The sequence below is a fragment of the Haliotis asinina genome, chromosome 8 (assembly GCF_037392515.1).
Source record: "Haliotis asinina isolate JCU_RB_2024 chromosome 8, JCU_Hal_asi_v2, whole genome shotgun sequence".
Lineage (NCBI taxonomy): Eukaryota > Metazoa > Mollusca > Gastropoda > Lepetellida > Haliotidae > Haliotis > Haliotis asinina.
This window is the reverse complement of record NC_090287.1, coordinates 59,940,428-59,954,295: the sequence shown is the minus strand read 5'-3', so window position 1 is coordinate 59,954,295 and position 13,868 is coordinate 59,940,428. Positions and strand designations below refer to the sequence as shown.

At 40.5% G+C, this 13,868-nt stretch overlaps 2 protein-coding genes across 3 annotated transcripts in view; one reads left to right on the top strand and one right to left on the bottom strand.

Annotated features, from left to right (window-relative positions):
- Nucleotides 1-4,292, bottom strand: part of LOC137295400 (lysosomal-trafficking regulator-like) — an 83,417-nt gene extending 79,125 nt beyond the window's left edge. For both annotated transcript variants that reach the window (XM_067826739.1, XM_067826740.1), the window contains exon 1: nucleotides 4,098-4,292. In XM_067826739.1, the coding sequence (XP_067682840.1) occupies nucleotides 4,098-4,181 (84 nt within the window). In that variant the 5' untranslated portion in view covers nucleotides 4,182-4,292. The remainder of the gene's footprint in view (nucleotides 1-4,097) is intronic.
- The window catches only part of LOC137295402 (RNA transcription, translation and transport factor protein-like), a 97,536-nt gene that overhangs the window by 62,636 nt on the left and 21,032 nt on the right, over nucleotides 1-13,868 (top strand). The window lies entirely within an intron of this gene.

Sequence of the window (13,868 nt, the reverse complement as noted above, 5' to 3'; positions counted from 1 at the left end):
AAACAACTTGATACCTTTACAAATAGGTCATGTGGTAAACTGTACTGTCCCGTCATTGACTCACATAATATTTACGGTCAACATGGTCATGTATGCAATTTGTCCTCATTGAACTTGACAGAGATACTTGCACCTTGACACCACACAGTGACACTGAATATAACTGTCAAATCTATGAGGAAAACCTTGAAAAATGAAATAAAGTTTCAGTTATGTTTAGGTTACAACCATTCTGTTGACTTGAAAACACAATACACTCTTCATAATACATATCCCCATAGGAACTTATCCCGACAATGAATATTTAAGAAATAAGGCTACTGTTTTTACTTACAATCTGACCAACTAAAGTAATCTGAAGATTAGAAAGAGGACGAAATTGGGAAAAATCAAAAAAGGCATCAAACCTCTATGTGGTATTTATAAACACTTATGACAATTTTCCTTAGTTGCACACCTTAATGGGACCCTGTACGCACCATCACAGATTCACACTTAGTGATTAATGTCATCAATCCTGTCTACAGTCAGTCAGCATTTAATACAGTGCTGTAATTAGTGACATTTGTGAGAAAAATCACCCTCTGAAAAGACACTGAGTCAACCACAGGACATCCTCTTCTGTAATGTTACGAAAACTGAACTCTGGAGAAGGGAAACTAAAAATCATACATTTCAAGACCTATCTGCGTGGCAATACTTCAACCTTAATAAATCAATTTTCAAGTTAATCAAACATCTGCATTCTTTTCGTCCTAAGCAATGTTTATTACTGTTAGCCATGATGTAGTCATACAGACATACCCATTTCCTTCGTTCTGATCATGGTCTTTGTAAGGATAGTTAAAATATTGTTACTTTTTTTTCACATAAATCTGACCACATGTAAACATATCAGCTAGAGCTGTGACGATGTATTGTAGTATCGATAATCGTGATACTTTATTGGATGATAAATATATCAATACTTTTTTTGTATCGTGATACGTATCGTTTATCTTAAAATTGTTAATTTTCATTCGAAATCGACTGTTATGTTATATTACCATGATTACACTGTTAATTGATATCAAAGTTTTTATTGAAAATAACAAAAGATAGCATATCGCGATGTGAATTGAATCATATTGTATCGTTTCAAGATAATGCCATACGCATCACATTGTGAATAATCTTTATCGTCACACCTCTAACATCAGCATGTAAACTTATGGTAATCTGATAAACATGATAACGGGACCAAGAAACATTGATGCAAAAAATAATGCAGTTTTTATCCAACTGCAGTTTAAGAAGCTTTTCATTTTACACAATAATATGCCTTGGAGTTATACAGGATTCAAGAGTCGTGACAGACACATTGGGCAGAAATTCTCTTCTAAATAAAATCATGATATTTCATATGTTCTACTTTTAATAATAAGAAGAAGAAAAAGAGTATTTATAAAGCACTGACTTTCACCACACTTCCAATGCTTAAAGCTCTGACAAGTTATTTACTTTTCTACTTTTCTTAAATTCAAAGGTATTTCAGAATGGCATGATAAAAATATAGTAAAGCAATAACATAAGTCTAAGCATTAACTCTTCTTGATGAATGATCAATATAAAACAGAATATCTCCACAAAAACAGAATATCTCCACAAAAACAGAATATCTCGGCAAATACAGAATATCTCCACAAATACAGAATATCTCGGCAAATACAGAATATCTCCACAAATACAGAATATCTCCACAAATACAGAATATCTCGGCAAAGCCACATAATTTTTACAGGATTTAGGAAATGTATGATTTGCATTTGGGAATTCTTAATGAAATTTTCCCCCGACTTGGGGCAAAATATCTGTAACTAAGCAGGTAATAATAGATTCCAGCATGTTCACACAAAAACATAAGCACACACTTCTATTCTTGTACAGTTTTAATTTCCTCCAATGTCAACTGCTGATAATTCTAGAACCACAGATCCCAAATCTAGAAATGTTCTTTAGAGAAGATCAGGATATAGTCACATCTTGGTTCTATATCTACTGTATGTACAATAACATGTATCATTATCTGCTAGTTATCACACCCTAGTCAGAAACTGAGAATACAACTGCTAACCCACTTCTCATCCAGCTAGCAGTACAAATGTACTATTGTTAGTGCTGTGACCTAAGGTCAACATTTAAAAGGCTGTGCTGTGGGCTGCAAACATCTTTTTCAAAGAACTCTTACAGTGGTAGATCACAATACTCTTCAACTATGAAATCATAATAGATTGGAAAGTTATAACTTTATTCCCATTGATATGACCCAATTCACAATTCAACAGTCCAGATGTCATTGGGTTCTAGTCTAACCCCAAGCTGCATAATATTCCCTTCTGCATAGGCCATTTTGCATAAGACTTAAATGCAGCAAGTCTAGATTTTCTCGGGTTCTGAATTTCTCAACTCACTTGATCACCTTTTCAGTTTACATAGAATTTCTTGTTCCTATGACAATTACGTTTTCAGAGACTAAGTGTTAGTCTAAAAGGGTTCAAATGAACTTTTCATAAGCAAGGTCCATTTGGACCATTTGGAAGAATCCTTTCAAATGAACATATGAATTTTTTTGGTTTTATGAATGATATACATTCTCAAGATTCAGACACAAAATATTCCTGTACTGTATTCATGACTGTCATACTAAGGCTTATCTACATATACATGCTGTAGTTGATATCATCTCTTTAGTTCTCTCAAAATACACCAAATGGTTATATTTCATCATTCATATAGTATCATCTAAAACCATCGTCAATAGCCCTGTTACAACTTTGTAAAGAGTACAAGAATTTTGTACATATTGCAAAAATGCAGTTTCTCTTGACAAATTGTGTGGTTTTCACCACTTGTACTCATACCCTGTCCTGCGAATCACCAATGATAAAATTTATAACGCACATATAAACCCTAACCTAAACCTAATATATCAAATATTACAACTCAACTCTACAACCATAAATCTACCAATATTGGTGCATCCTAAAAGCTCAAAATGGTAACTGATGCATGCTACATACAGAGTTTGGATATTGATTGTTAAATGCTGAATTCAGCAATATTCCAGCCATATGATAATGGATAAAGTACAAGCAGGGTGTCTACAATCAGCTAGACTGGAAACTGGTCTTGCAAGCTGGGATCCATTGGATACAAGGGGATGCAATGAAGCAAGTCTCAATAGCCACACACCCCAGCTTATACCCAGTATACATTGGTGGGACTATTTGTAACTGGGAATACAGGTTTCAGGAACAGGGAATGAGAAAGAGACATGAAACTAGCTCAACTGTAGGAAAAACAAAACATTTAAATTCAGACAATATTTTCACCAGTAAATCACCAGGTTTAAGTGAAGAAATCCCATACAATTATAAGTTGTATCTTCAAAACCCGAAACATATTTCACGCTGATGGTGAACTGTTCATCCTGGAAACCCCAGTTTTAAAAAAATTCTTGACAAAAGTCCAAATGGGCTTATGAAAAAACAGTCCCACACAATTTTCATACAAATACTTATAACTCTTCTGAAGTTACATTTACTTGTATGAAACTTGTAAACAGACTTCATGAACAAATTCTACAACATTTTCTTGACTCTTTGAGTACAAATGATTACTGTAATATCAGTATAATCCAATAAACTGTTACAACAGTTTACAGGTAATAGTTGTCAGGTGTCAGTATTGCACAGACTTTTCCAAAATTTCATAATTCTTATACAATGCTTCTTCCAATTTTTCACAGCTAAGTACAAAAACACAACATAATGTGGCGCAAAATTGCATCCAGTGACCCTTAGAACAGAAAACTAACCCTGGATTTTTTAAACTTCCAAAACGTACAATCAACACTCGCCTTGAATATTACAAACTGTATACCCATGCTCGGAAAAAAACACGCTTGTTCAATTTGCTGATCTGGCAGTAGTGGAGTGTCCCGAGTGTTATATTGTGCCGTTACAACCGGCGAGATAGGAGCAGACAATTTGTCACAGGTCTGCTTTACTTAGCGTTGGGCAGTATATAGTAGATTCTAGATGTATTCAAAACGGTACCTGTGTTGCATGTTTCTCCGACCGCCGACGGGCAAGTTGGGCGTATGTTTCCCATATTTCTGGAAGCAAAGATCCAGTATCCATTTCTTACTAGATATTGACAACCGACACCGTGAAAGGAGCTAAAACCACGCCGGTTAACAGTTACGCGGTCTTGCACCATCTCGTCCGATCGACATGACACTTGTTTTGGTTGGGCTGGCCGGTGTAAATGAATATTATTTCCCTGTAGAAATACATTTCCCCTCAGCGCCGGTAAGTAAGCAACGAGATCTAGAGTAATATTTCTATAGGGGAAAAACAAGCACCATATTTACTTAAAATTGTAGTGAAAATAGAAGAAAAGATTTGTGCCGCACATCCCCAAATGTCCGAGGTTGGAGAGTTTAGACGGGTACGTTGAGTGTAGCCTGATGGTCTCAATATGTTGTGATGACGTATTAATCTGTATCGGATTAATGGGTAATTCGTGATCAAGTAATACAGTTTGGGATCAAACGTGTATAAGATCACAATGACCAGGTTTAGAACACGTCTGAACTGAAGTGAGGGGGTGTGCGGATTAAATCGCCATTGTAAAAAACAGTTATACAACAGCGTGATTATTGGTGACAGGTGTAATCTACACGTAATATAGTCTCCCTGGTTTTGAGTAGAATGCCCCTTTATGTTGGTACCCAGCTGACACACCATATGAACTGACCAGTTTTAACTGATGACTATTTTTAATCGCATTCCAAGTGTGGCCGGATTTCGGGATAATGATTGGAGTATCAACACTGCCCAATAAAAAGCAACGTTTAATACATTTATTTAATCCAAAGAGATCACAGTCTCTGATACACGGGCGCACAGTTGTTTCTTGAGAACCATTTGTCAATATAGACATTTTAATTCACATCTGTTACAGTTCAGACATGTATGTGTCGACACAGAGACCGGTATATCGTTTCTGGTCGGCATAACGGACACGTGGTGCAACATGGTTGTTTATCACAGGGACCAACTCGTTGGCGACACCGGCAAGCACGTTGGAAGTCACGTGTGTCAACAATTCAACGGGGCGGTTATGAAAGCATGGACGACAGTTTCTTATCTTCTCACGCTTATCGAGGGAAAACCTGACCAGTTACCGCACATGCTGGTGTAATGAAAGTTAATTTCACAACATTTGTGTACAATCCAGCATTCATCAATGCATTCCGTCAGATTCTATGTTCAGTCAATACCACGTGATCGGAGGACATGGCTGCTTGGGTTCACTTGCCACCTCATTTGGAGAATTGACATATTTATCAACCTAGTTATAGTTTCTGAACTGTTAGGGCTGTTTCAGCGAACGAAACTCTACATTGAAATAGATGGGTTTATTGTTTTAATGCTACGATCGTCACTGTTCCAGTTCCAGTGCTTCCAAGTCCCCAACGAGAAAAGAACCCATGGAGAGATATCTACTCAAAGAGGCATGAGCTGGCGATTTTAGTGTCTGAATGGGTCGCTTATGTTAGGCCATTTATAAAAATAATCACTAAAGTAGGGGTGCATTTTTTCATCCTAATTAGTCAGCTTTGGCTTGTTGGTTATTGGAGACGTAGGCAAACAGTGATGTAGGCGATTAGAGACTCTTCTGACCACTCAAATATAGTGACTGCATGTTCCCATTTGATTCTGGGTTACATAACGTCCCAGTTTGCCGTACAAGAAGTCTGAATGAACCAAGTACGTGGACTTGCCACTCGGTTGATCGTCGTGCACGCCATTGTCCTCTCACCCCGTCGAATTTTGTCACAGTATTAATCACTGGTTTATCTGATCTACACTGGGTGCAGTGGAGCAGCGTTTAGTTGTTAAAGTGCTCTCTTGTCACGCAGAACCAATGGTTCGATTCTCAACTTGGTTACGATTTGTGAACCCAATCCTTGGGTTCTCAGTTCTGATAATGCTGGAATATTGTTAAAAAGGCGTAAAGTCAAAGCATCGCATCACACACCACGAAAGAAGCTTGCACGAAATTCATACGCTGTGAGAGGAATAATATTCTTTCTTAAAAGTCCATATATATCATGTATTGTTTTGTCAAATAATGTTCACCCTGAAACAGAATACCTCGTCCTTTTTAATATACATGTACTGTGAGAACAGGGTAATCCTTTTCGTGTAGTATAGCATTAACCTTTCTTATCAACCCGTCCTTGCGTTGTGCAATAGTAACAGAGCCACACGTTTTTTTCACACGTGAATCACTGGTTGACCAAATGTGGTCGCACCGTATGGTCTGTCACATAGCCCCGGACGCAAGACTGTTGACCTCAGTAAGATTGTTTTGACAAGGTATTAGGCTAGACTTAATACGCAATGTCGTGGCATTAAGTCAACTAGGGTCACACGCATTAAGAACAGCTCGATCCATTGTGTAACAACGACGTTCAAATCTGCTAAGGTCAGATGAAATGGGGTCATTGTCCCGTTTAGATCAATGCACTTCAATAGCGTCGTGTGTTTCTGCCAGACTGATGGTGCTAGCTCGCTGTGACGTCACGCCACAATCACTCAAACCCAGTATACTGACACCAGGCCGGCCGGTCCTTACTCTACCCCCTATATGCCAACACACGGGGACTTGAAACGCTCAAAACTGCTATCGAGCTACACACTCCTCTCTGAAAGTACTAAGATCCCGTCAGTGACAGTATAAACCTTCGTGGCAGACAACCCCCGAGTGTGCCAAGACACGCTTAGTCTCTGAATATTTACTAACGGATAGAAGTAACTGCACAGATGAAATTGCGTGAAATAAAAGATATTTGAAAAGTGAAACATTACCCTAAATATACATGTAGTAAAACCCTTTGAATGGAATCTGATGTCACGTATACATGAACTCTGGGGAGAATGAACTTATTCACGTTTTGACACCTGAAGTTCACAGACCCGAGAAGGTCCGGGTAGATGAGTCTTCTGAAACCCACGCTTGCCAAAAAGGTCACTATGCTTGTCGTATGAGGCGGCTAACGGGATTGGGTGGTCAGGCTCGCTGACTTGGTTGACACATGCCATCGGTTCCCAACTGCAGAGATCAATAATCATGCTGTTGATCACTGGATTGTTTGGTCCGACTCGGTTATTTAGAGATCACCGCCATGCAGCTGGAATATTGCTGAGTGCTAAGCTCACTCACTCATATAATCCTGAAGTTCACACACCTGATATTGAAAATTTAAGAATGGTTGGTTTTGCTACGACTTCCCGGAGAATGGAATGGCCCAAAATGAAGAGGCCAGACATTTTGGTATCCATCTAAACAAGATCTCATGTCTATATACACATTTTGAACATAAAGGGAACAAAGAGATTTACCATGTGTAACGTCACGTCAGCAAGACCACCATCTAAGGATCGATTTCAGATTGCCAGTTTGACTGCTCGGACAATTCTTGGTTTACGTCCAATCCGTTCCAGGACTGTACGGAACCAACTGATGGACCACAACATCTGACCCCGACGACCTGCAATGCGTCCAGGTTTGCTTCAACGTCACCGACAGGCACGGCTTGCATGGTGCAGACAGCATATTTATGGTACAGAAGACAATGATGGGATGGTGTCTTGTGCACTGACGAGTCGAGATTTCAGTTAGACAGCTCAGACGACGGGGCTAGGGTATACAGACGGGTATGCAGACGTGTGTTGTTCAACGTCGGCAGTTTGGTAGAGGAGGGCATTAAGGTATGGACACCATTGACGGTCGGAATCTGTCAGGGCCGCGATACAGGACGAGATCATTGGACCTCATGTGCAGCTATATTCATTCAAGCACAGAAACATAACTTTACGTTTCAGCAAGATAATGCCTGTCCCCATGTCGCTCGTGTTTTGACAGAGTTCCGGAAACAACAGAACATGCCGGTACTCTTATGACCAGCTGTTTCACCGGACCTGTCAGACACCGTACCGAGCGCCTCACCTTCCGTGCCCGTATACAATGTTGTAAATGGCAAGTCTAGAATTGTTTAAAAGCAGAAATGAAGACCATCAATGCAGTGAAGAGATGTCTCAAACAATCTGCCGGACGCGTGGCAATCGCAGCCTGGATATGTGGCAGTCACAGTGAACTGGAAAACCGAGAATGACCACCCACAAAAGGACGTCACCAGCGCATTTTATATCTTCATCACCTCACCACCACGAACACGGAAATTAGACGACGTATTTCTGTCAGTCTCCGTGTGTACAAACCATTCACTAGTCGGTCTTACAGTCCCAGAACCACAGTATTTCCCCAACCGACTTGTCGTCCCTGCAAAGCTAGAATGTTCTAAATGAAGCAAGTCTAGATTTACCCAAGTTCCGAATTTCTGATCTCCCTGGGGCTCCTTTTCAGTGTAATTAGGTTGGTTTGTTAGTACTATCAAAATTATATATATTCAGAGACGAAGAGTTGGTCTAAATATTTGGGGGCATGCCATTGCGCCGGCAAGGTTGCAGTTGGGTATTCATCTGTGAGAAGTGACAAGATAATGATTTTGACTTGTAAGTCACAACCAAAACACACACTGTTTCTGTTGGGTTTTTTTCTAAACGTGTGTTTTGAGGGGAGGGGTATTGTGGGTTTATTCTTACTGTTAAGACAGATTGTTGTAGTAGAGCACATGCTTAGTAGTGCACGTATCAACTCCATACAGATTGTACAGCCTCACACGGTTGTTTCCGAACTGTCATTCACACTGAATAATGACCCTGGCTGTGCGAGATTGATAAGGAACAAGATTCAATTTGTCAAGAGGAGAGTTCCCATGAAGTGTTTTATACTTATTTGTTATTTACCGCGGTACTCGGAATTATTCTAGGTGCAGCAAACCAGAGATTGATACTGTAAGCATCGACCTACGTACGTGGTACAAGAGACAGTGACATTCTGAAAACCTCCCTCTATACCACAAGCATGGATTACCAGGGATGAATTCTGTTCCCACATTCTCTGCCAGTCTCATCAGAATGAAGACTGAGTTGGTGAGTTTAGTTTTACGCCCCACTCGGTAATATTCCAGCTATATTGCAACATTATGAAAATTATTGAGTCTAGACCAGACAATCCAATGATCAACAACATAAGTATCGATCTACGTTACGGATAAATACACCTTAGGGCCTTGTGTTGTTTAAACTAACATAAGAATGACTTATGTTGCGGTCATGCCTGGTTTAAGAGGATTGCTTCCCATATGACTAATGAATTTAATCTATTTGGCATTAATGCTAAAATGAATTCGTAATCATGCACACAGTATCTGTTGCAAGGTATTGAAATTATACCGTACCTGCTTGGTTTGTGATGTTGTTAAGTCGAATGTGTGTTCTGTAGGAGTGAGTGAGATTAGCTCTATGCCCCTGTTCGATTTCAAGTAGTATAGGCAGCATCTAGACAGACCTAGCCATAAATAAATCTTGGTTTCAGATCCTATCAAGAATATTTTGTTCTATAACGTGGCAATATCCCCAATATGTGGCGGCAGTCTGTAGATAATCGAGTTTATGCCAATCATGTGATCAACAGCATGAACATCGAACTACCCAACTGGGGATGGTGTCTTGTGCACTGACGAGTCGAGATTTCAGTTAGACAGCTCAGACGACGGGGCTAGGGTATACAGACGGGTATGCAGACGTGTGTTGTTCAACGTCGGCAGTTTGGTAGAGGAGGGCATTAAGGTATGGACACCATTGACGGTCGGAATCTGTCAGGGCCGCGATACAGGACGAGATCATTGGACCTCATGTGCAGCTATATTCATTCAAGCACAGAAACATAACTTTACGTTTCAGCAAGATAATGCCTGTCCCCATGTCGCTCGTGTTTTGACAGAGTTCCGGAAACAACAGAACATGCCGGTACTCTTATGACCAGCTGTTTCACCGGACCTGTCAGACACCGTACCGAGCGCCTCACCTTCCGTGCCCGTATACAATGTTGTAAATGGCAAGTCTAGAATTGTTTAAAAGCAGAAATGAAGACCATCAATGCAGTGAAGAGATGTCTCAAACAATCTGCCGGACGCGTGGCAATCGCAGCCTGGATATGTGGCAGTCACAGTGAACTGGAAAACCGAGAATGACCACCCACAAAAGGACGTCACCAGCGCATTTTATATCTTCATCACCTCACCACCACGAACACGGAAATTAGACGACGTATTTCTGTCAGTCTCCGTGTGTACAAACCATTCACTAGTCGGTCTTACAGTCCCAGAACCACAGTATTTCCCCAACCGACTTGTCGTCCCTGCAAAGCTAGAATGTTCTAAATGAAGCAAGTCTAGATTTACCCAAGTTCCGAATTTCTGATCTCCCTGGGGCTCCTTTTCAGTGTAATTAGGTTGGTTTGTTAGTACTATCAAAATTATATATATTCAGAGACGAAGAGTTGGTCTAAATATTTGGGGGCATGCCATTGCGCCGGCAAGGTTGCAGTTGGGTATTCATCTGTGAGAAGTGACAAGATAATGATTTTGACTTGTAAGTCACAACCAAAACACACACTGTTTCTGTTGGGTTTTTTTCTAAACGTGTGTTTTGAGGGGAGGGGTATTGTGGGTTTATTCTTACTGTTAAGACAGATTGTTGTAGTAGAGCACATGCTTAGTAGTGCACGTATCAACTCCATACAGATTGTACAGCCTCACACGGTTGTTTCCGAACTGTCATTCACACTGAATAATGACCCTGGCTGTGCGAGATTGATAAGGAACAAGATTCAATTTGTCAAGAGGAGAGTTCCCATGAAGTGTTTTATACTTATTTGTTATTTACCGCGGTACTCGGAATTATTCTAGGTGCAGCAAACCAGAGATTGATACTGTAAGCATCGACCTACGTACGTGGTACAAGAGACAGTGACATTCTGAAAACCTCCCTCTATACCACAAGCATGGATTACCAGGGATGAATTCTGTTCCCACATTCTCTGCCAGTCTCATCAGAATGAAGACTGAGTTGGTGAGTTTAGTTTTACGCCCCACTCGGTAATATTCCAGCTATATTGCAACATTATGAAAATTATTGAGTCTAGACCAGACAATCCAATGATCAACAACATAAGTATCGATCTACGTTACGGATAAATACACCTTAGGGCCTTGTGTTGTTTAAACTAACATAAGAATGACTTATGTTGCGGTCATGCCTGGTTTAAGAGGATTGCTTCCCATATGACTAATGAATTTAATCTATTTGGCATTAATGCTAAAATGAATTCGTAATCATGCACACAGTATCTGTTGCAAGGTATTGAAATTATACCGTACCTGCTTGGTTTGTGATGTTGTTAAGTCGAATGTGTGTTCTGTAGGAGTGAGTGAGATTAGCTCTATGCCCCTGTTCGATTTCAAGTAGTATAGGCAGCATCTAGACAGACCTAGCCATAAATAAATCTTGGTTTCAGATCCTATCAAGAATATTTTGTTCTATAACGTGGCAATATCCCCAATATGTGGCGGCAGTCTGTAGATAATCGAGTTTATGCCAATCATGTGATCAACAGCATGAACATCGAACTACCCAACTGGGGATGGTGTCTTGTGCACTGACGAGTCGAGATTTCAGTTAGACAGCTCAGACGACGGGGCTAGGGTATACAGACGGGTATGCAGACGTGTGTTGTTCAACGTCGGCAGTTTGGTAGAGGAGGGCATTAAGGTATGGACACCATTGACGGTCGGAATCTGTCAGGGCCGCGATACAGGACGAGATCATTGGACCTCATGTGCAGCTATATTCATTCAAGCACAGAAACATAACTTTACGTTTCAGCAAGATAATGCCTGTCCCCATGTCGCTCGTGTTTTGACAGAGTTCCGGAAACAACAGAACATGCCGGTACTCTTATGACCAGCTGTTTCACCGGACCTGTCAGACACCGTACCGAGCGCCTCACCTTCCGTGCCCGTATACAATGTTGTAAATGGCAAGTCTAGAATTGTTTAAAAGCAGAAATGAAGACCATCAATGCAGTGAAGAGATGTCTCAAACAATCTGCCGGACGCGTGGCAATCGCAGCCTGGATATGTGGCAGTCACAGTGAACTGGAAAACCGAGAATGACCACCCACAAAAGGACGTCACCAGCGCATTTTATATCTTCATCACCTCACCACCACGAACACGGAAATTAGACGACGTATTTCTGTCAGTCTCCGTGTGTACAAACCATTCACTAGTCGGTCTTACAGTCCCAGAACCACAGTATTTCCCCAACCGACTTGTCGTCCCTGCAAAGCTAGAATGTTCTAAATGAAGCAAGTCTAGATTTACCCAAGTTCCGAATTTCTGATCTCCCTGGGGCTCCTTTTCAGTGTAATTAGGTTGGTTTGTTAGTACTATCAAAATTATATATATTCAGAGACGAAGAGTTGGTCTAAATATTTGGGGGCATGCCATTGCGCCGGCAAGGTTGCAGTTGGGTATTCATCTGTGAGAAGTGACAAGATAATGATTTTGACTTGTAAGTCACAACCAAAACACACACTGTTTCTGTTGGGTTTTTTTCTAAACGTGTGTTTTGAGGGGAGGGGTATTGTGGGTTTATTCTTACTGTTAAGACAGATTGTTGTAGTAGAGCACATGCTTAGTAGTGCACGTATCAACTCCATACAGATTGTACAGCCTCACACGGTTGTTTCCGAACTGTCATTCACACTGAATAATGACCCTGGCTGTGCGAGATTGATAAGGAACAAGATTCAATTTGTCAAGAGGAGAGTTCCCATGAAGTGTTTTATACTTATTTGTTATTTACCGCGGTACTCGGAATTATTCTAGGTGCAGCAAACCAGAGATTGATACTGTAAGCATCGACCTACGTACGTGGTACAAGAGACAGTGACATTCTGAAAACCTCCCTCTATACCACAAGCATGGATTACCAGGGATGAATTCTGTTCCCACATTCTCTGCCAGTCTCATCAGAATGAAGACTGAGTTGGTGAGTTTAGTTTTACGCCCCACTCGGTAATATTCCAGCTATATTGCAACATTATGAAAATTATTGAGTCTAGACCAGACAATCCAATGATCAACAACATAAGTATCGATCTACGTTACGGATAAATACACCTTAGGGCCTTGTGTTGTTTAAACTAACATAAGAATGACTTATGTTGCGGTCATGCCTGGTTTAAGAGGATTGCTTCCCATATGACTAATGAATTTAATCTATTTGGCATTAATGCTAAAATGAATTCGTAATCATGCACACAGTATCTGTTGCAAGGTATTGAAATTATACCGTACCTGCTTGGTTTGTGATGTTGTTAAGTCGAATGTGTGTTCTGTAGGAGTGAGTGAGATTAGCTCTATGCCCCTGTTCGATTTCAAGTAGTATAGGCAGCATCTAGACAGACCTAGCCATAAATAAATCTTGGTTTCAGATCCTATCAAGAATATTTTGTTCTATAACGTGGCAATATCCCCAATATGTGGCGGCAGTCTGTAGATAATCGAGTTTATGCCAATCATGTGATCAACAGCATGAACATCGAACTACCCAACTGGGGTACAATGACATAACCTGGACATTACGAAATCTTGGTTTCTGGCGGCATCAAAATTATTTTGTTCTGTAACGCAACAATATCCCCGATATATGGCGCCAATCTGTAGATAATCGAGTTTGGGCCAATCAGGTGATCAACAACATGAACATCCAACTACCCAACTGGAATACAATGACAGAATCAACCAGGCCTGAGTCTGACACGACCATCCTGTCAAACACATT